This window comes from Lethenteron reissneri, unplaced genomic scaffold (genome assembly GCF_015708825.2).
Source record: "Lethenteron reissneri isolate LAM-NWPU_2019-01 unplaced genomic scaffold, ASM1570882v1 scaffold_1639, whole genome shotgun sequence".
Classification (NCBI taxonomy): Eukaryota; Metazoa; Chordata; class Hyperoartia; order Petromyzontiformes; family Petromyzontidae; genus Lethenteron; species Lethenteron reissneri.
This window is the reverse complement of record NW_026891376.1, coordinates 4,258,575-4,281,549: the sequence shown is the minus strand read 5'-3', so window position 1 is coordinate 4,281,549 and position 22,975 is coordinate 4,258,575. Positions and strand designations below refer to the sequence as shown.

At 54.0% G+C, this 22,975-nt stretch overlaps 1 protein-coding gene across 2 annotated transcripts in view; it reads left to right on the top strand.

Annotated features, from left to right (window-relative positions):
• The window catches only part of LOC133363001 (unconventional prefoldin RPB5 interactor-like), an 18,030-nt gene extending 1,893 nt beyond the window's left edge, over positions 1-16,137 (top strand). Inside the window, exons 2-13 of one of the 2 annotated variants that reach the window (XR_009757557.1) lie at positions 786-820; positions 967-1,045; positions 1,218-1,353; positions 2,282-2,373; positions 2,509-2,566; positions 2,676-2,853; positions 7,778-7,924; positions 9,822-9,930; positions 10,386-10,525; positions 11,904-12,429; positions 14,512-14,836; positions 14,919-16,137. Coding sequence is in view for 1 of the 2 variants with exons in the window: in XM_061582002.1 (XP_061437986.1) it covers positions 786-820; positions 967-1,045; positions 1,218-1,353; positions 2,282-2,373; positions 2,509-2,566; positions 2,676-2,853; positions 7,778-7,924; positions 9,822-9,930; positions 10,386-10,525; positions 11,904-12,429; positions 14,512-14,775 (1,764 nt within the window). In the remaining variant the exon portion in view is untranslated. Of the gene's footprint in view, positions 1-785; positions 821-966; positions 1,046-1,217; positions 1,354-2,281; positions 2,374-2,508; positions 2,567-2,675; positions 2,854-7,777; positions 7,925-9,821; positions 9,931-10,385; positions 10,526-11,903; positions 12,430-14,511 lie in introns of both variants that reach the window. The other variant, XM_061582002.1, reaches the window with a different exon arrangement.
• Positions 16,138-22,975: the final 6,838 nt, after the last annotated feature.

Below are 22,975 nucleotides of genomic sequence, written 5' to 3'. Positions count from 1 at the left end.
TGTTGTGGTAGTGGTGGTGGTGGTGTTTTAAACCAGTGATTGTTGTTGTTGTGGTGGTGGTGTTTTAAACCAGTGATTGTTGTTGTTGTGGTAGTGGTGGTGGTGGTGTTTTAAACCAGTGATTGTTGTTGTTGTGGTGGTGGTGGTGGTGTTTTAAACCAGTGATTGTGGTGGTGGTGGTGGTGTTTTAAACCAGTGATTGTTGTTGTTGTGGTAGTGGTGGTGGTGGTGTTTTTAAACCAGTGATTGTTGTTGTTGTTGTGGTGGTGGTGGTGGTGGTGGTGTTTTAAACCAGTGATTGTGGTGGTGGTGGTGTTTTAAACCAGTGATTGTTGTTGTTGTGGTGGTGGTGTTTTAAACCAGTGATTGTTGTTGTTGTGGTAGTGGTGGTGGTGTTTTAACCCAGTGATTGTTGTTGTTGTGGTGGTGTTTTAAACCAGTGATTGTGGTGGTGGTGGTGGTGGTGTTTTAAACCAGTGATTGTTGTTGTTGTTGTGGTGGTGGTGGTGGTGGTGTTTTAACCCAGTGATTGTGGTGGTGGTGTGGATGGGCAACCCGGTGAATCGGCCCTCGGGACAGATGTTTGAGAGTTGAACTCTTGAATGCGTAGGTGGTGTGAATGAACTGAATGGTGATTGTTGTTATTGCGAACCGGAAACTAAAACGCGTTCGTCAAAGCATTGCGAGTTGGATGTTGTTGTTGTGCGCCACCGCCAACGCAGCGGAAGCAGCACTCGTCATGGTGGTGGTCATCAACGTAATAATTTGTCTTGTGCACAACACAGGTGGTCTCGGATTGCAGGGCCAAGATACAGCACTGGTGAGATGAAGTTTCATTGCACACACCCGATGTCAACTCCAGACTCTGACCCTGAGACCCGGTCTCCACTCTAGAGACTGAGACCCGGTCTCCACTCTAGACACTGAGACCCTGAGGCCCGGTCTGTGTGTTGTGCGTGTCGTTAGGGAGAAGGTTCGGATGGATTATAGTGTCTTGCGAGACCGCCTCAGCACCCTTCCCGATCGCCTGCACTACAGCGTCATGGTGCGTGTCCACGCACGCACACAGACGCATACCCGGCGTGGTACTGGCCACCCACCTCCTCGTGTGCCACTGTGCCGGCCTCCTTAGGTGCGGCTACTCGCTGCTAAGAGCACTCGCCCCAACGGTCCGTTGAAGGCAGTTCACGTTGAGGTTGGTACCTTTGTCATTACAGGTACCCATGGGGCCCCTCGCCTTCATGCCTGGCCACCTCATTAAGACTAATGAGGTGACGGTGCTGCTGGGAGACAATTGGTTCGCCTCGTTATCGGCCAAGCAAGCGGAAGGCATCGCAGAGCACCGCATGCAACGTACGCACGCACAGACACACACACACACGCAGACAGACACACAGAGACGGACACACACACAGACACACACGCAGACAGACACACGCACATAGACACACAGACAGACGCAGACGCGCGCACATACGCAACAACCGCCATTCATCACTAAGTGGCGGTGACGTCACCACGGCGCTTGTGCCAGGCCATGTGCACGTTAAGGCCACGTGAAGTGTCGAACTCCCGCTGGCTGGAGGTCACGGGGCAGACCCAGGTGCCATGGGTCGACTGACTGAGATGGCACGCACACACACAGACAGATGCACACACACAGACAGATGCACACACACAGACAGATGCACACACACAGACGCACACACACAGACACACGTGCACACACAGCACCTATGAAGGCCGCCACTGGCACACGAGGGGGTGGGTGGCCAGCACCACGCCCGGCCGCCTTTGTCTCCCCAGTGCTAGCGGTGTTCACTACACACCGCTGCACCAGCTACTCAGAATCAGAATGTTTATTGACGCTGGAGGAATCCGTTGAGCTTCAACGCTCTTCCTCACAGACGTGTACTCATTTGAGGCTGAGTCGACCTAGACACACGCACCACCGCAGTATTCACCGGGGCTGCTTGCCGAGCTCGAACCTCCGGCTAGAGCGAGCGACGGACGGGCTGTGGTACTGGGTCACCGTTGTACTGTACTTCCATGTGTCTCGCCTGGTATTTGTACGTAGATATTTTAAGTGATTTGTTTTTGCCTTTCCTATACTTTGACTGCTATCGCGTTTGTGTTTTGTTGTGTTTGTTGTAATGTTCTACCCCTGTGCCCCTACTGAAACATCTGTTCCAAAGAGCTTCGGAGCTTATTGAATTCCTTCAGTATAAATCTTCAGAGTCTGTCTTGCCCGCCCCCCCACCCACCCCACGTGTCTCCCCAGACGTCCAGAAGACGATCGACGACCTGGGCAGAGCGCAGGGGAGCGTTGAGTCCCGTCAGAGGTTCACCAGCGAGCTCGCGGGGCTGGACAAGGTGAGGGGGTAGGATGGCCTTGTCAGCGTCGTCAATAACTCCCAAGGCTGGACAAGGTTAGAGATGGTGGGGGGAGCCTTCACGTCGTCGGCGTCGTCAAATAAGAGTTGACTTTATTTTTTTCCCCGTCGTCAGGAAAGGGGGAATATGGAAATACGGGAGGAGTTGGAGAACGATGAACCGAGGCAGAAAGGTGAGGTCGCGAGCCCGACACCGGAGTTGAGCGCGAGGCACCGAGCCTGGTGCTGCCTGGTCTCTGACCCTGGGACCCCGAGTCTCATCTTGGGGCGGTGTCTGTGCAGGAAAGCCGCGGGTGGCCCACAGCCCCCACTCGAGGCCCCCCCCCGCCCCTCCCCGCGAGACCCCGGCCGCACCTCCCGACCCCCGTCACCAGCGAGAGGACACGGAGGAGATGAGTCGTATCTGGGCGAGGCTGGATGAGCTGGAGAGGGAGGAGGAGGCGATGGATGAAGTGTTCAGGTGACGGTGGTCGTGGTGGTGGTGGTAGTGGTTGTTGTATATGTTGGTTATCAAAATTTGTTATGTTGTATGCGTGCGTGGGTGAAATTATTATGTTGTATATGTGGGTTATGAATATTCAGTGAAAATAATAATTAAATGAAATTTGGCCAAATGTGTAATTATCCGGAAATATGTTAATTTATGTAATTATGCACATTTTAATTATGCCAATTCGAGAGGTAATCGTATTAATTATGCGAGTGGGTGTAATTATGATAATCCAAGTCGTTATGATAACCAGACCCCGCCTCGGTGATGAGGGTGGGTTATCGATCGGAATAAGGCAATTAATCGTATGCAGTTATGCAGGTGTGGTGTAAGTATGCAAGATTGACTTAGATTAACTCGGCATCGTTGTCTAGGTTCGTCTCATTCTCGCTTTAACATTCCCAGAGTGTGTATTCGTGGTTATATTTTAGGTCCCCGATTCACCCCGTTATCGCTTTAACATTTACTGAGTATGTGTTAGTGTGTTTATTAAGGTCACCAAGTTCAGATCTCAACGCAGAAGCAGATCTTATGCATAGATTTCAGGAAAGAATCACACAACCACTTCTGTATTGATCAATTTATTACTAATTCAACCTTAACTATGATATAATATGCGAACTCTCAATCCCGGAACGTCAACACGGCATCAATACAGTATCATCAACGATTGTCTGATTTCACTTTGACAACGGCACATGGATCCCGCATAACGCGATGGTTGTTAGTGAGAGAGAGAGTCGTTAAAATATTCAAATACTATGCTAAGAAAACCTTAACGTTAATGAATGATTATACTCAATATTGTTCACGCAGTACCGCACTCCTTATTGATCATACGCAACCCTTATCACGTTGTTAGCACCTTGGGTCACGGGACAGTTGAATATTCTGTAGAGGATGCGAGTACGTGCGGCGATTATGACTGAAAGATACTTGAAAGATTATACGGCGATAAAAAAAAACACAATCAAAAACAGTTATTATTCTTAAAGGCATCAATCTCAACAGATACATCGGCAGGTTATCTGACAACAGAACGGCTCGGAGTAAGGGCCTGCGACGGTGCTCCTTTTCCGAAGATCGTTATCTTATACCAAGTTTACTAATTGGGGACCAGATCACCTGATAAGGATCCGGTGGGCCACCACTCCCCACGTGAGCGTGGCTCGGCGGAAGGAGGTGCCAAGAATCAGTTCGTATTGATGGATCTGTTGGGAATTTATGCGATTAAGAGTACAGCCCGCTAAATATTAAAGATAAAAATTACGAATACTTTTATAAACGACGGATGGCCATCACTCGGTCTCGTTGTGATGCCTTCCCAGCCACAGATGGCTTATGGGTTCGAGTGTGTTTGAGTGGTAAGAGTTGTCTTGAATAGTCAGTGTTCGGAGTCGATTCTTTATGTCAAACAGACGCCTGGTGGTCGTGTGGTGAGGGGGCGGTGCGCGTCATACGTATCAGTCGCTCCCCTGTCATCGTGGTGAACTGGTTCGGATGCCCGTTGATACGCTGTCGCAGTTCGGAACCCGGTCGGTAGGTGGCGCCCACAACTCGCTCGCAGCGTGCAGTGCACGGAGCCTCGTCGCCAAACCGCGACCCTCACCACTCCGGCGGCAGCAGAGACCTCCGACTCGGCAGAGGTTGACCCACGCAGGCTGAGTTGAGCTGTCAAGCGGGTCTTGCCCGCCTGCAGAGGAGATGGGGAGCCGCTTGAGTCGAGCCCCGAGAGCCGGCTTTGGTAAGCCGATCGAACTCGGCTGAGTCCCAGACGAGCTGAAGATGAGTCGAGCCGACCCGCTGGTCGCACTCGCTCCTGAGCCGACCCTCCCGGTCGAGCTCGCTCCTGAGCCGACCCGCTGGTCGCACCCCCCACGTGAGCCGACCCGCTGGTCGCACTGGTTTCCAATGCTCAGGATCCTTTCCTTTATGCCGAAAAATCCCCCTGGATCCCGCCCACAAGGCGGGGCTTCTTTCGATTTTTGCTGTGTCAGGATCTGTCCGTAGGCAGGTGTGTCCATGTGTGTGTCTGTACGTCCGTATGTCCTTGTGTGCATCACTCACGGTATATTCCGTTGTCACCCTCCCTCCATAAAACCCACGAGCAAACAATCAGATGTTACAAATTGCCTCGAAGTCGTCTCTCTGTCTGGGTGCAATATTATCTCTTGTCTGGCCTTCTTCATGAACCCAAAACACAGACGTTACAAATCGTCTCATAGGCGTCTTTGTTCGTGTTGCACAACCTGGAGGGAGGGGCAACACTCTCTCCGACCCGGCGCACAAAGAAATGGTTAAAAAGTTTTAAGTTAACATTTGTCCCTTACTATTTCACAGTTATGATTCTGTATGTAACCTAAGGTCTGTCGTTTCCCATCGTGGTGCTTGACTCAAGTGGAGGTGTTTCCCCGAGCGTATACACACTCCTATCCCGCGCTGCGGGGATACAAAGACGGCCGGGATCTCCCTTTCTCTCCGACCCTGGGTTTAACATCGGTTTTTTTTTATTATGTATTTATATTCGACCTGGTGGTGATTCATCCCGTTATCCTGGCTTTTCCATAAGTTTTACTTTGTCTTTTCATGCATATGCTTATTACTATTAATTTATTTCCGATATCTTAGGTTAAGGGGTAAGTTTCTTGATCCTAGGAATTCGTATTCCTTGGTGTCTGCATGGTTATATAAGCGGAATATAGTTTACGGTGAATAGCGTTAACATTGATGTTATGTACGATATTATGTATTGTGATGTCTTTAACTTAACTTGTTTGTCAGGGCTTTACTGACACGAAGTTGCATTCCATAGCCCCGCAGTCTTTGCCCCACCCTATCTCTGCTCGCCGTGGTTGTTGCTGTCCAGCTGACGCCGTTAACTCAAGGCCTCATTAATTTCCGTCACTCCTTGTGTGTGAGGGCGGTTGAACCTTGGAGTCAGTTCTGGTTTTTGTCTGCCTGCTTCTTCTTGTGTCCCCTGACCCCGGGAGTTATTATTTCTACTTTTATGGCCTGTCGAAGCCCGACTCGCTGTTGCTGGGCTGGTCGTTCCCGGCTTTTTGCTTACGTTTGCAGTTCGCCGTGCTCTTAATTTCCTTCCCTCTTCAACCTTATATCGACTATTCGCTCCTGTCTGGGTGTGATTCAATTTTAACTTAGGAAGGTTCTGATTGTCATATGCTTCGGGTCGAGTTGTATAGAAAGTATTAAAGTATGGAAATAACATTTCATATTGACTTAATGATGGTGATGGTTCAGTAGGCGTAACTTGTGGCCTGGTTTAATTGGAGTGGGTGTGAATATCAATAACTTTAGCCTACCCTGTTGTTAAATTCCGACTTTAACGTTACTTTAATAGCAATACAGAATAATTGAGCTTTTTGTCTTAACTAGGCGAACGCGAACTTCTGGTGACCCCCGCAGCCTTGTTGTTCAGCTGGGTCTGCCTCCTTGAGAGATACAAAACACTCTTATTCTCTTCACTGTGGCCATCCAACCTTCTGCTCTGGGAGTGTTATTCTTAATTTCAGGTCAAAGGCCCCCTCACGTTCAGACGTGCAGGGTTGTTTAAATCAGCTCCCTCCCCTGTGCACACAGCCTTGAGCTGACCCACTTATTTTCGTTCCCTCAGCTGCAGGAGGACAAGGCGTACTTCTACCTCCCCCCTGTGTGCACGTGTTCTAACTAGCTCGGAATCCCTAAACACACAATCAGTGATGATTCCTGGCTTTCTGTGGTTGTGATTTAGACAAAGGCGCCTCTGCTTTCTTCCATTGCCTTTGAGTCGACACTGCCCTATTATTTGCCCATGTGCTGAGGTCATAGAATTCGTTTTGACTTCAGTAATATTAACATTCAGTATTGGATTAGCAAATGGCAATGGTTCATTGATGTAGCTCGCAGCCTGGTCTCCAATTTGAGCGAGCGCGAGGATCGATACTTTAGCCTACTCTGTTGTTGAATTTCGAATTTTGACGTTACTTTAAAACCATGCAGGATGGTTGGGCTTTTTGCCTTAACTATGTCTGGCTGACACTCCCACTGTCTCTGCCGCCTGCACGGGTGACATGTGCCCGTTCATCAGGCCTTATCTTTCCTTGAAGCAAGGTTGCAAATTCTGCCATCCTAGCCCTCCTCCAGTTCATTACTTAACAACACCTGGTGTTTTGCAGTTTGCTGCGCTTTGGTGTGTTTAAAAAAAAAAACAAGTAAAAAGATAATATATAAAAATCATCAAATATTATTAATCTCAATTTTGGAAGAAGGGTTAGTATACAACATGGTGGTGGTGGTGGTCGTGGCGGTGGTCGTGGCGGTGGTAGTGTCGGTGGTAGTGGTGGTGGTCGTGGCGGTGGTAGTGGCGGTGGTAGTGGCGGTGGTAGTGGCGGTGGTAGTGGCGGTGGTCGTGGTGGTGGTAGTGGTGGTGGTCGTGGTGGTGGTAGTGGTGGTGGTAGTGGTGGTGGTCGTGGGGAGCGGTTGTGTGGTGTTTGGCGCTACGAACTCGGCGACCCGAGTTCGATTCCCGCTCGCGGCCAACACCGGTGACGATTATGTGAAGAGGTCCTGGGCATCCCCAAGGTCGGCTCGGCCTCAAATGAGTGCCTGGTGCGGTGCGTAAACATCTCCACTGGGGAGACAAAGGCGGCCGGGCATGGTGCTGGCCACCCACCCCCTCGTGTGCCACATTGCCGGCCTTCATAGGCGCTGCTGCTGCTACTCGCTAGCAGCACTTGCCCCAACAATGTGCTAAGGCTCCACGGGGCATCTTTGTCTTTAATGTTAGTAGTCATGAAAGTAGTGGTGGTGATTTTCATTCCCTCTGCTGCTGATGATAGTGGTGTTATCAATAGTTGCTGCTATGATGATCATGCCAAACCCTTATCTTTACCAACAGGGCAGAAGATAGCAACCCTGCTGATGCTGATGATGTTGCTGATGGTGACATTGCTGATGATAATGCTGGTGGTGGTGGAGATATTTTGGAAGATTCAGAGTCCAATCAAATCCACCGTCACATATCGGTAACCACCAAAAGTTCTAAGTGAGTAACATCCATAGATTCGTCACGCAGACCCACAGACTCGCCACACAGTAGAGACCCATAGACTCATCACACAGCAGAGACCCACAGACTCATCACACAGCAGAGACCCATAGACTCATCACACAGCAGAGACCCATAGACTCATCACACAGCCGAGACCCATAGACTCATCACACAGCAGAGACCCATAGACTCATCACACAGCAGAGACCCACAGACTCGCCACACAGTAGAGACCCATAGACTCATCACACAGCAGAGACCCATAGACTCATCACACAGCAGAGACCCACAGACTCATCACACAGCAGAGACCCATAGACTCATCACACAGCAGAGACCCATAGACTCATCACACAGCAGAGACCCATAGACTCATCACACAGTAGAGACCCATAGACTCATCACACAGCAGAGACCCATAGACTCATCACACAGCAGAGACCCATAGACTCATCACACAGCAGAGACCCATAGACTCATCACACAGCAGAGACCCATAGTCTCATCACACAGCAGAGACCCACAGACTCATCACACAGCAGAGACCCATAGACTCATCACACAGCAGCGACCCATAGACTCATCACACAGTAGAGACCCATAGACTCATCACACAACAGAGACCCATAGACTCATCACACAGCAGAGACCCACAGACTCATCACACAGCAGAGACCCATAGACTCATCACACAGCAGAGACCCATAGACTCACCACACAGCAGAGACCCATAGACTCATCACACAGTAGAGACCCATAGACTCATCACACAGCAGAGACCCATAGACTCATCACACAGCAGAGACCCATAGACTCATTACACAGCAGAGACCCATAGACTCATCACACTGCAGAGACCCATAGTCTCATCACACAGCAGAGACCCACAGACTCATCACACAGCAGAGACCCATAGACTCATCACACAGCAGAGACCCATAGACTCACCACACAGTAGAGACCCATAGACTCATCACACAGCAGAGACCCATAGACTCATCACACAGTAGGGACCCATAGACTCATCACACAGCAGAGACCCATAGACTCATCACACAGTAGAGACCCATAGACTCATCACACAGCAGAGACCCATAGACTCATCACACAGCAGAGACCCATAGACTCACCACACAGCAGAGAGCTACAGACTCATCACACAGCAGAGACCCATATACTCATCACACTGCAGAGACCCATAGTCTCATCACACAGCAGAGAGCTACAGACTCATCACACAGCAGAGACCCATAGACTCACCACACAGTAGAGTCCCATAAACTCAACAAACAGAGACCCATAGACTCACCACACAGTAGAGACCCATAGACTCACCACACAGTAGAGTCCCATAAACTCAACAAACAGAGACCCATAGACTCACCACACAGCAGAGACCCATAGACTCACCAGATAGAGACCCATAGACTCATCACACAGCAAAGTCCCATAAACTCAACAAACAGAGACCGATAGACTCATTCAGTGACACATTCAAAGATGTGGTAACTCACCATTTAATTCGCTCGTTCACCCACTCATGCACTCAATTACAGGGTGGGTGTGTTTCTCTTTCTACACAGAGAGAGATGGCGCAGCTGGTTAGCGCGCTACGCTACGAACCCGGCGGGCCGAGTTAGATTCCCGCTCACGGCGATTATTTGATCCGATCCTGGGCCTCCCCTAGGTCGACTCGGCCTCAATTGAGTAGCTGGTGCGGTGTGTCGTAGTCAACATCGTCACTGGGGATACAAAGGCGGCCGGGCGTGGTGCTGGCCACCCACCCCCTCGTGTGCCGTGTCAACCCTCATAGGCGCTGCTACTCGCTCGGAACACTTTCCCCTAGAGTCTGTTAGAGGCTACACGGGGATCTTTGTCTTTGTCTACCCAGAGAGGAGCAGGAGGGGTCTGCGTGGGAGGGCGAGGGGCTTGGCGACGACCTCACGGAGTGGGAGGGGACGCCCACCATTCGCTTCTCCCACACGACGGAACCCAAGAAGGTGGCCCACGCTACTCTCACTCGTATTCTCATTCGTGACTCATTAGTGCACTCATTCAGCAGGCGGGCGAGCGAGCGGGCGGGTGGGTTGGTGAGCGAGCGGGTGAGTGGGTGAGTGGGCGGGTTAGCGAATGGGTGAGCGAGCGAGTAGGTGAGCAGGCGGGTGGGTTGGTGAGCGAGCTGGTGAGTGGGTGAGTGGGCGGGTTAGTGAATGGGTGAGCGAGCGAGTAGGTGAGCAGGCGGGTGGGTTGGTGAGCGAGCGGGTGAGTGGGTGAGTGGGCGGGTTAGCGAATGGGTGTGCGAGCTGGTGGGTGGGTGGGTGAGCGAGCGGGCGGGTTGGTGAGCGAGCGGGTGAGTGGGTGAGTGGACGGGTACGCGAGTGGGTGGGTGGGCGAGCGAGCTGGTGAGTAGGCGGGTGAGCGAGTGGGTGAGCGATCCGCCCTGCGTTCCCCCCAGGTGCGTATCGACACCGGCAGGAACACGACGCTCAAGTTCAGCGAGCGGAGGGAGCAGCAGCAGCAGCATCGTCGGCGCAGGCACAGCGGTGGTAGCAATGGCGGCACCACCACTCTCCGCTCCCCGGCCGACATCTACAGGTCCGTGTGTCAGTGTGTCAGTGTGTCCGTGTGTGTCCATGTGTGTCCGTGTGTGTCTGTGTGTGTCTGTGTGTGTCTGTGTGTGTCTGTGTGATAGAGCAGCTGTGGAGAGAGTGTAAAGCTTTCCATACTTGGGCAGTGAGCTCATGACCGGCTCCAGCTTGACAGCAGAGGTCTCCCTCCGAATCAGCCGAGCGGCATTCTAATTTCATCGGTTGCGTAACGCTTCTATGTGGAAGCTACCTGGTCTGTCGCTCCGCACGAAGCTTCAGGTCTTCTCGGCCACGGTCATTCCCTCCCTTCTCTACGCTTGCAAAACGTAGACCCCCCTAATGGAACATCTTTGCCGGTTAAAAACATTTAGGCTGGCCTGCCTACGATCCATCCTGGGTTTAACCTGCAGGCTGGATTGTGTGAGGAGCTCACAAATCCATGAGAGATCTGGACATCGGTGAGCGCCTCTGGCAGAGGCGAGGCTGCGTTGGCTGGGTCACGTCGCCCGCATGCCCAGCCACCGCCTGCCCAAGCAGCTTCTGTTTGGCCGGATAGAGGGAGCTCAACGGGTGCGCGACATGGACTGGTGCGGTATGGGAGGATGTGGAGCTGAGTGGACTTGCCGATGACCGGTACCAGCAGTCTAAAGATCGGCCTCTGTGGAGGAGGCTCGTGAAGGTCGCTACTGGGCAGTTGGAGGCAGTCGCCCTCCAGCAACAACGGAGGGCAGAGGGAGCGACGCTCACAACAACGAGCGGAGCACCGGGCGGTTAAAAGGCAGTGAGTTGGGGGCACAGGTGGTGCATCTCTCAGTCATCTCAGTGAGTTGATCCATGGCACCTGGGTCTGTCTTGTGACCACCTCCTCCTGCACCTAGCCTGGCACAGCAATCAACCCATGGCACCTGGGTGTGTCCCGTGACTTCGAGTCGGCGAGCCTTCGACACTTCACGTGGCCTCGGAGTGCACCTGGCCTGGCACAGACGCCGTGTTGTTGTTGTGTGTGTCCGTGTTTGTGCGTGTAAATCTGTGCGCGTGTCCATCCGTTTGTGCTCGTGTATGCGTGGAGGGGGAGCGGTAATGTAGCGGTTAGCGCTCCGCTCCGCTACGAACCCAGTGACCCGAGATTTATTCCCGCTCACGGCCACCAACACCCAGTGACGATTATCTGAACCGGTTCCGTGTGTGCGTGCGTGCCTGTGTGTGCGTGTGTGTGCGTGCGTGCGTGTGTGTGTGTGTGCGTGCCTGTGTGTGCGTGTGTGTGTGCGTGTGTGCGTGCGTGCCTGTGTGTGCGTGTGTGCCTGTGTGTGTGTGTGCGTGTGTGTGCGTGCGTGCCTGTGCGTGCGTGTGTGTGTGTGCGTGTGTGCGTGCCCCGGCCGGAGCAGGTGGTTTGTGGACGTGGCGAGCGGCCACCGCCGCCCACGCAAGTCCATCCTGAAGTCGCGCAGCCACGAGGACGGCCTGGGTAGCGACGAGTTCAGCTACGGCGGCTACGGCGGCAGCAGCAGCAGCAACAGTGGAAGCAGCAACGGCAGCAGCAGCTACAACGGCAGCAGCAATGGCAGCAGCAGCATCAGCGACTCCATCATTAGCGCCATCATCGCCGGTAGTGGTGGCGGTGGTGGTGGTTGTGCCGGAGATGCGGTCTTCCATCCTTCAGAGGGGGGTGATGGCAACACAACCGGCAACAATAACGTCATCAGCAGCAGCAGCAACAATAACGTCACCAGCAGCAGCAACAACAATAACATCGACTCCACCACCAACAACTCAACTGCCACCAACTCCACCACCACCAACAACAACAACTTCACCTGTGAGTCATCCATCACGAGTCAGTCGCCCACCACCACCGACAGCAGCAGCAAGGAGGTGGTGGAGGAGGAGATGTCAAGATGTCCACTGCCTGATGTGAGCATGAGTAGCAGCTGCAGCAGCAGCGTTATCAATATCATCAGTAGCAGAAGCATTATCAATAGCATCATCAGTAGCAGAAGCGTTATCAATAGCATCATCAGTAGCAGAAGCATTATCAATAGCATCATCAGTAGCAGAAGCATTATCAATAGCATCATCAGTAGCAGAAGCATTATCAATAGCATCAGTAGCAGCAGCATTATCAATAGCATAATCAGTAGCAGAAGCATTATCAATAGCATCATCAGTAGCAGCAGCATTATCAATAGCATAATCAGTAGCAGAAGCATTATCAATAGCATCAGCATAAGCGTTATCAATAGCATCATCAGCAGCAGAAGCGTTATCAATAGCATCATCAGTAGCAGCAGCATTATCAATAGCATCATCAGTAGCAGAAGCATTATTAATAGCATCATCAGCAGCAGAAGCGTTATCAATAGCATCATCAGTAGCAGAAGCATTATCAATAGCATCATCAGCAGCAGAAGCATTATCAATAGCATCATCAGTAGCAGAAGCGTTATCAATAGCATCATCAGTAGCAGAAGCATTATCAATAGCATCATCAGCAGCAGAAGCGTTATCAATAGCATCATCAGTAGCGTAAGCGTTATCAATAGCATCATCAGTAGCAGAAGCATTATCAATAGCATCATCAGTAGCAGAAGCATTATCAATAGCATCATCAGTAGCAGAAGCATTATCAATAGCATCATCAGTAGCAGAAGCATTATCAATAGCATCAGTAGCAGCAGCATTATCAATAGCATAATCAGTAGCAGAAGCATTATCAATAGCATCATCAGTAGCAGCAGCATTATCAATAGCATAATCAGTAGCAGAAGCATTATCAATAGCATCAGCATAAGCGTTATCAATAGCATCATCAGCAGCAGAAGCGTTATCAATAGCATCATCAGTAGCAGCAGCATTATCAATAGCATCATCAGTAGCAGAAGCATTATTAATAGCATCATCAGCAGCAGAAGCGTTATCAATAGCATCATCAGTAGCAGAAGCATTATCAATAGCATCATCAGCAGCAGAAGCATTATCAATAGCATCATCAGTAGCAGAAGCGTTATCAATAGCATCATCAGTAGCAGAAGCATTATCAATAGCATCATCAGCAGCAGAAGCGTTATCAATAGCATCATCAGTAGCGTAAGCGTTATCAATAGCATCATCAGTAGCAGCAGCATTATCAATAGCATCATCAGTAGCAGAAGCATTATCAATAGCATCATCAGTAGCAGAAGCATTATCAATAGCATCATCAGCAGCAGAAGCGTTATCAATAGCATCATCAGTAGCAGAAGCATTATCAATAGCATCATCAGCAGCAGAAGCATTATCAATAGCATCATCAGTAGCAGAAGCATTATCAATAGCATCATCAGTAGCAGAAGCATTATCAATAGCATCATCAGCAGCAGAAGCATTATCAATAGCATCATCAATAGCATCATCAGTAGCATCATCAGCACCAGAAGCATTATCAATAGCATCATCAGTAGCATCATCAGTAGCAGCAGCATCAATAGCATCATCAATAGCATCATCAATAGCATCATCAATAGCATCATCAATAGCATCAGCACAAGCATTATCCATAGCATCGTCAGCCACAGCGTTATCAATCGCATTGTCAGCAGAAGCATTATCAACAGCATCATCAGCATCATCAGCATCGGTAGCAGCATTATCAACAGCATCATCAGCATCGGTAGCAGCATTGTTATCATCAGCATCGTCAGCATCTCCGTTTGAACTCGTATCTTCATGTCCCTCACGTGTCTCCCCGTGTTGCCTCCCTGTCCCCACGTCCTACTATCCCCGTATATCCCTCACGTGTCTCCACGTGTCTCCACGTGTCTCCACGTGTCTCCACGTGTCTCCACGTGTCTCCATGTGTCTCCACGTGTCTCCACGTGTCTCCACGTGTCTCCACATGTCTCCCTGTCTGTCTCCTTGTCCCCACGTCCTAGTATCCCCGTATATCCCTCACGTGTCTCCACGTGTCTTTACGTGTCTCCCCGTGCTGTCTTGCCCCCCCCCCCCCCCCCCGCGCAGGCGTTTTCTGGAGTTGTCTCGGAGAGATCGGCCCATGGCGCTCCGCCGTTGTCGCCGCCGCCAGCCACGGCGCCAGCCACGGCGCCAGCCACGGCGCCAGCCACGGCGCCAGCCACGGCGCCAGCCACGGCGCGCCGCCACCACGACGACGATGGCGGCAGGGCAGGAGGTGCGGGTGGTGACGGCTCCCACTCCGGCGAGCCTCCTGCTGCACCCAGACGCGTCTCCAAGTTCAAGGCGGAGCGACTCGCCTCCATGCGGTGACGGCGACAACCACCACGCCGTGACGTGGCTGTGACACCGTAGCCGTGACGACGACCACGCCGTGATGTGGCGGTGACATCGTAGCCGTGACGACGACCACGCCGTGACGTGGCGGTGACATCGTAGCCGTGACGACGATGAAGGTGACGTAGCGGTGACATCGTAGCCGTGACGACCATGAAGGTGACGTAGCGGTGATATCGTAGCCGTGACGACGATGAAGGTGACGTAGTGGTGACGGCACCATGACGACGTAGCGATGACGACGTAGCGACGACGCCGCATCCTCGCCGCGTAGCGACCGACTGCGAGCGGTGAATGATGGCGTCGTTAGCCCCGCCCCACTGGCCCTGCTTGGCCCCCAGCCAGATTCTTCAGACTCCGCCTCCGAGCGTGGCCGGCAGCAGCAGTCGGGGATCGGCCTCGGTTGGTCGCTAGCTTGGCTCGGACGTGGCAGTGGAAAAACACCACCTGTACCGTGCTAGCTTGGCTCGGACGTGGCAGTGGAAAAACACCACCTGTACCGTGCTAGCTTGGCTCGGACGTGGCAGTGGAAAAACACCACCCGTACCGTGCTAGCTTGGCTCGGACGTGGCAGTGGAAAAACACCACCCGTACCGTGCTAGCTTGGCTCGGACGTGGCAGTGGAAAAACACCACCTGTACCGTGCTAGCTTGGCTCGGACGTGGCAGTGGAAAAACACCACCCGTACCGTGCTAGCTTGGCTCGGACGTGGCAGTGGAAAAACACCACCTGTACCGTGCTAGCTTGGCTCGGACGTGGCAGTGGAAAAACACCACCCGTACCGTGCTAGCTTGGCTCGGACGTGGCAGTGGAAAAACACCACCTGTACCGTGCTAGCTTGGCTCGGACGTGGCAGTGGAAACGAGTCTCAGGGTCGGTGTCTCGAGTTGAGACCGGGTCTCAGGGTCGGGGTGAGTTTTCGCGAAATTTTAGGGGGTTGCACTGACATTGACATTGAAATGTGAGCACTTGCGGGGGGTGAGCGGGGGGGGGTAGCGGGGGGGGGGATTTGTAGGGGAGGGTCGAGCGTGGCGATGAGGACGTTTGGAATGTACGGGCACAGTACTTTGTAAACCTGCAACGGCCACTAAATTTGACAAGTGAGAGAGAACCGCCCTCCCCCGTGTCTCGAGTGAGTTTTTCAAGCATCGTTTAGCATCAACGACTCCGCGTCTGTGTGCGTGTGTGCGTATGTAAAGTAGTAACTCGGCGGGAGACGTCTTCACGGGTAGCACACTCCTTTTTATTGACACCAAACTGTTACATGGGTGACTAACACTCACCCAGCCCCTTGGGTGACTAACACCCACTCAGCCCCTTGGGTGACTAACACCCACTCAGCTCCACGGGTGACTAACACCCACTCAGCTACTCGGGTGACTAACACCCACTCAGCTACTCGGGTGACTAACACCCACTCAGCTACTCGGGTGACTAACACCCACTCAGCTACTCGGGTGACTAACACCCACTCAGCTACTCGGGTGACTAACACCCACTCAGCTATACTGACACGGGCTCTTACGCCCCGTAGCCTTCCGGAACACACCCGGCTGGGGTGTCCGTCTCGGCTCTGGGTACCACCGTCCCGACCCACGCGGGCGTCGGACTACGGGTTCCCCAGTCTCGGCTCCGAGCCACACAGGGCCCCGGTCCCGACAAGGACAGCGGGACTAGGGGTCTCGGGCCACTACCTCCTCCACTCCGTCTTCGGTCTTCAACTGGTTAACACTGACCACGAGTGCTCTCGCGCGTCTCCCTTTATACCCCTCCTGCGGACGTCGCTGAGAGCACCCATCTTATTGACCAATCACTGCGCGCGCTGGCTACGATCCTCTTTTCCCCGATTGTATCAGCGCGCCTCACCACCGGCGTGCGCGTTCATACCACGCCCACATCGCGTGCCCAACCCCGCGCCCCGTGATCCATCACTGTCGGCGCACGTCAACACCACCACTACATCACCCCCTACCACATAGCTCGCAGCCGACCCGGCTGCTAACAAAATATACAACACCCCCTCCCCCTTATGTGTGCCCCGTAACATAACAACAAAAACACAACAACACAACATGAACACCGCTATCCGCAAAAAACCAGCAACCGCCACACCCACAGCAAGAACAATATGTACAATCCGGCGAGTGGCAACGACAATGTGTATGCAGAAGGAGCAATAAAAAAAAATGTCTTTATTCTTTTTCTCTTCCTTTCTCTCCGACTCGTGCAGCGTCCCAATATGTCCGAGGGTCCCTTGAACGGGACATTTCCCCAGCAGAGGGGGGGACACAACGGCGAGGTCGGGTTTTGAACAAAAAAATTAAAAAATTTTTTTTTTTTCATGAAAAGTGTTGCGTCCTAGCCCGAGTCCGCCTTGCCGGTCCGTCGTACGGCACCAGACGCGGTTGGCCATCCGGTGATGCCGGCAGTTCAGGAAGGCACGGGCCAGGCCTCGGGGCTCTGCGCGAGCCGCGGGGTTCCGCTTCCCAACGGTCAACAGCCGTCAGGTCCGAGACACCTGGGGGTGGGTCAGTGGGAGACACGTGAGGATCAGCCTGCGACACATCCCTCCCCGAGTCGACGGACACATCACACGCCCGGTCGTCACGGCACGAAACGGGGTCACGCGGCGCCGCGTAGGGTTTCAGTCGGGAGGGGTGCACGTACCAACGGCGTCTTCCCAATTTAATCTGTATACTCTGGGGTCGTGCAACCCGCACAATTTCCACCGGTCCCCTCCATGGTCTCAACAGTTTGGGGGACGTAGCCAACGGTGCGTGTGGACAATGCAGCCAGGCCTTATCGCCCGGTTCCCAATCGTGCGTATGCACCTTCCGTCCATGCAATCGCTCGTTCGCGATCTGCCGAGACCGCGAATTCAATCTCGCAGCCTCTCGCGCTTCAGCCAATTTGGCGATATTAAACTTGATATGGTCTGCCAATTTAGATTTTGCTGGGAAATCCCCAGTTGGACGTCCATGGCCGGATCAGCCTCCCGCCCATACATCAGAAAAAATGGAGAAAACCCGTCGCCGCATGAGGGGCCATTCGATAGGCCGCAAGTACCCCCGGTACCTGTAAGTCCCAATCCACCTGGTCGTCGCATACCTGTTGGCACAGCATAGACGTAATCGTCCTGTTCAGACGTTCAACCATACCGTCAGTCTGCGGGTGGTACGGGGAGGTACGTACTTTCTTTGTACCCAACAGGTCGCACACCTCGCGCAACAAAATGCTCGAAAAATGTTTTCCTTGATCCGTCAGCAAGCGTTCGGGGGCGCCTTTGTCCTAAACATAACCTTGGACAAAGGCGTCCGCCACTGCCGCAGCCGACTGGTTGGCGAGTGGCCATGCCATGGGCCAGCGGGTGAAGTACTCTACGCCAACCAGCAGGAACTTATTTCCCCGAGGTGTAACGGGAAAGGGCCCCAAGATGTCTAGCGCGACCAATTCGTTCGTGCGCGAAACCTGAATGGATTGCAGCGGTGGATTAGCCGCTATTGGTGGTGGTTTTCTTTGGGCGCACCCTACACATCCCTTAAGAATGTTCGCCACGTCGTTGCCCATCCCCGGCCAATAGTAGTCTCGCTGAATGAGGGCGAGCGTTTTGTGAAACCCCAGGTGCATGAGTCGTTCATGGGCAGCCAGGACGACCCTACCCCGCATAGCAAACGGCACCACGAGCACGTGACGCCGGGACATGTTGTCCCACCTCATCAAAAGGCCCTGTCTGCACACCCAGGAACCGACCCGCGTTTCCCCTCCCTCGGGATCGTCAACCTTCCGACATAGCGTGAGTAGGGAGCTGTCGGACATTTGCAGACGGCCCCACTCGATGAGAGGCAACGCTAACAGCGAGTCCCTCCCCGTGGGAGCGTCGACCCCCGTAGTATCCGTGGCGGCGAGCACAACTTCCGCGGGGACAGCGACAGAGGGTTTACACCGCGCCGATCCTAACAGACATGCGCATTCCGTACGCGGCGGCAACCGCGACAATGCATCCGCATTCGAGTGGCGCAACCCCTTGCGGTAAATCGTCGTGAATTGGTAGTCCTGAAGGACCTCCAACCATCGGGACAATTGGCCGGATGGCTGCGCCACCCGCATAGCGTATTGGAGAGCCGCATGGTCCGTGCGAACCGTAAAATGACGGCCATAAAGATACGGCCTGAATTGCTGTATAAAAAACACAATCGCCAGCAATTCACGACGTGTCACGCAGTAGCGTTGTTCCGCGGGGGACAGAACCCTGCTACCGTAGGCGACCACCCGTTCGACCCCCCCGACCACCTGTGAGAGCACTCCCCCGATACCCGTGTTACTGGCATCCGTGTCGAGCACAAACGGTTGCGTGAAATCGGGGTAACACAAGGGGGGAGCCTGCACCAAGGCGTCACGAAGGGAGCAGAACGCGGCCTCCTCTTCCGACCCCCAGTGAAACCGCACCCCTTTAGCCATCAAAGCGTGCAGGGGCCTGGCTATGGTGGCAAACTGCTTGACAAAACGACGGTAATAGGAGGCGAATCCTATGAAACTGCGGACTTCAGTGACAGAGGTCGGCGTTGGCCATGAGCTGACGCATTTCGTCTTAGCAGGGTCTGTCGAGATCCCTGAACGGCTAACGATATGGCCCAAATACCTGACCGATTCCCGAAGCAGAAAACATTTAGCCGGTTTAAATTTAAGCTTAGCGGAACGCATCCTGAGAAACACCGCTCTCAGTCGCTGGAGGTGCTCCTCAAAAGTCCGGCTGAAAACGATGATATCATCGAGGTAAATCAAACAGGTGTCCCATTGGAGGCCTGACAAAACCAATTCCATGAGCCTCTGGAACGTGGCAGGAGCGGAATGTAAACCCATGGGTAATCGGTTGAATTCAAATAGGCCTCCCGGTGTCCGGAAAGCGGTTTTTGGTTTAGATTCGTCATCGAGGGGTAATTGCCAAAATCCCGAAAGCAAATCGAGCGTCGAAAAAAACTGTGCTCCCGCCAAGGCATCCAGAGACTCATCCATCCTGGGGAGCGGATACGCATCGGCCATTGAGATTTTGTTTAGGCGGCGGAAATCGACACAGAACCGCAAGGACCCATCCTGTTTTTTAACCAAGACGATAGGAGCACCCCACGGACTGGAAGAGGGCGCAATGATGTCGGCCGCCAACATGTCATTAACTGCCGACTGCACATGCTCCTTCTCGGCTGGACTGAGCCGGAAGGGATTCTGTCGAATAGGGGCCGCGTCCCCAGTAGCTATGTGGTGGCGCAACAGGTCTGTGCAGCCAATATCATACTTGTGCCTGCTAAACACGTCAGCGAACTCGAGTAGCAAGCCCCTCAATGCACCCGACTGCACACTGGACAAGTTACTGGACCCGGAACACAACGAGTCCAACCACTCCGTCCCCTCCTCACTTTGAGAATGCGTATCGGCACTCGAATCGGCGTGAGCAACGAGCTGTTCCTCGACGGGTAGCGGCGCGGCGTGAGCCAGCACCGTTCCCTGCGTAATCACGGCCGGCCGCGACCCCGTATTCAGGACCATAACGAACGGCTCACTGTCCCCCCTCACCATGGTCTGGGCCACCGCTAAGTCGAGGCCCCCTTTAGCTCTGTTAGACGGCCCCAACAGAACTCCCTGTGCCCCCGCATCTGCCCCGAGGGGTTTCCTCAACCGAAGGGGTACCAACATTTGCGAACTCGGGGGCACCCGTACAGTCTGGGTTGCCAGCGCCTGCACCGTCGCACAAACCGTGCGTATCTTAGTAGGACTCTTCAAAAACTCAACCCGCCGTCCCGACGGAAGCTCAATGCAGGCCTGGTCTATGAGAATTTTGATGGGCATTTTAGACAGAAAGTCCGTGCCTAGTAAACAAGGAACGGCCAACGAAGATGATACAAAAATAGGACCTGCCAATTTTATATCGCCAATACAAATAGTCGCCCGAATCTGGCCGATGATTCCCAAAGATCCCCCGTTTGCCGCGTAAAACGGTACGTCCACCGGCAGAAGGGGTCGACATTGGACGGGAAGAATGTTATAAATAAGGTCCGAAATGATAGTGGCCGACGCACCCGTGTCCACAAGCACCCGGACCTCAACCCCGTCAATGTACCCCGTTACCACGGACGACCCGGCCGACGCAGCCACTATCCTGTGGGCCAATTCGGACCATTCGACTGCTTTCGGGCCGTGTACGGACCCCTCTCGCCGAACCGAACCCCCGGTGCCCATACGCGGTCCCCCCACCGCTAAGCGGCGACCCGAACGTGCCGTGCATGTGGACCGAACGTGTGAGGTGCCGCGACTTGCCGGGTTCAGCTGGGATGTCTTTAGGCCCTGGTCGTCGTCCGGACGTGGTCCCGCGGTACGCTGACGTGGGGCCCGGCACCCGGACGCGACGTGGCCCCGAAGGCCGCAGTTGTAGCAGACGACGAGGGACGTCGTAGGTTTCGGTTGTTCCAGCTTGCGGTGTGAACGTGTGGGCGAACGACCTCCCGTTCTCCACTCCCCCGGTCTTGAAACGGCGAAGGCCTCCTCCCGCGGCACAGCAGGCTGAGGGCCGATGATCGTGGCGGCCGGTGCCCCGTTCCCCACCGATGCGCAGACGACCGTCGGCTTTCACTTTAGGACTTCGTAAGCGTGAATACTTGTGGCAATCCCCAGAGAGCAAATGTCCATCTCGTCCGCCGTATTAATGGGAACTCCCAATCCGTGAGCCAACGCCAGCAGCTGCTCCGTCACCATGGCGTCCTTCCCCTCCTTGTCCATGCGGGGAAAAGCTGAGTCTGCCAGGGCGAGCAGCGCCGTGCGATAGGCGAGCGTTGTTTCTCCAACCACCTTCCGCCGATCGTAGAACTGGTGGCGACAGGTCGAGGGTGGCCCGAACACCTTGGCCATCAGGTGTAGCGCGGCCTGGAGCGTTGAGCGGGACGACCTCGGGGCCGATGTGAAGGCTGCAAGCGCGTCGTCGTCGAGCATCGCTGGCAGCGCGCGCAGGGCAGTGGTGTCGGACCACCCCGACATTTCTTGATGCGCGACGAACCGTCGCTGGAAGGCTCCCCAGTCGCCCCCGTCCGCCTTGAACACCGACAGCGCGGGCAATCGTTGCTGGAGGACTCGATCGCCGTCGTCGTCGTTGGAACGATTTTCCCGCGCGCCGCTGTGGTTGTAGAAGATGTCGGCTCCGTCTGCAGGCGCATAATGGAGATCTCCGGCGCGCGCCGATGACGCGGGCTGCGCTGTGTGGAGATCTCTGGCCACGTGGTGTCCGCGCTTCCCACCAAGCGGTGGCGGGCCCTCAAAAATGGCGCCAACTCCAAAACTTTTGGCGCGAAACGCCGTCTGGCGGGATCCCTCCAGCCGCGCCGCCTCCTCCAACCCCGCAGCCGTCCCTCCGCCCGCTGGAACGGAGATTTCCGCCAAAATCGCAGCGGCGGCGAGCAGCAACTCCGCCAGGCGGGAGTGTGCGTCCTGCAGGCTGGTGTCGGAGGCAAGCGGAGCATCGGCCATTTCCGCGAAGTGCTGTATTGGCGGCAACTCCTCGTCCTCTCCTCCCGAGGTTGGTGTCTCCGGTACGCCGTCGTCTCCCCGATCTTGCACGTGGGTACGCGAAGTCTTCCTTGTGTCCATTCTTCTTGAAGACAGGTTTACTTCTGACGCCAGTTGTAAAGTAGTAACTCGGCGGGAGACGTCTTCACGGGTAGCACACTCCTTTTTATTGACACCAAACTGTTACATGGGTGACTAACACTCACCCAGCCCCTTGGGTGACTAACACCCACTCAGCCCCTTGGGTGACTAACACCCACTCAGCTCCACGGGTGACTAACACCCACTTAGCTACACGGGTGACTAACACCCACTCAGCTACACGGGTGACTAACACCCACTTAGCTACTCGGGTGACTAACACCCACTCAGCTACTCGGGTGACTAACACCCACTCAGCTACTCGGGTGACTAACACCCACTCAGCTATACTGACACGGGCTCTTACGCCCCGTAGCCTTCCGGAACACACCCGGCTGGGGTGTCCGTCTCGGCTCTGGGTACCACCGTCCCGACCCACGCGGGCGTCGGACTACGGGTTCCCCAGTCTCGGCTCCGAGCCACACAGGGCCCCGGTCCCGACAAGGACAGCGGGACTAGGGGTCTCGGGCCACTACCTCCTCCACTC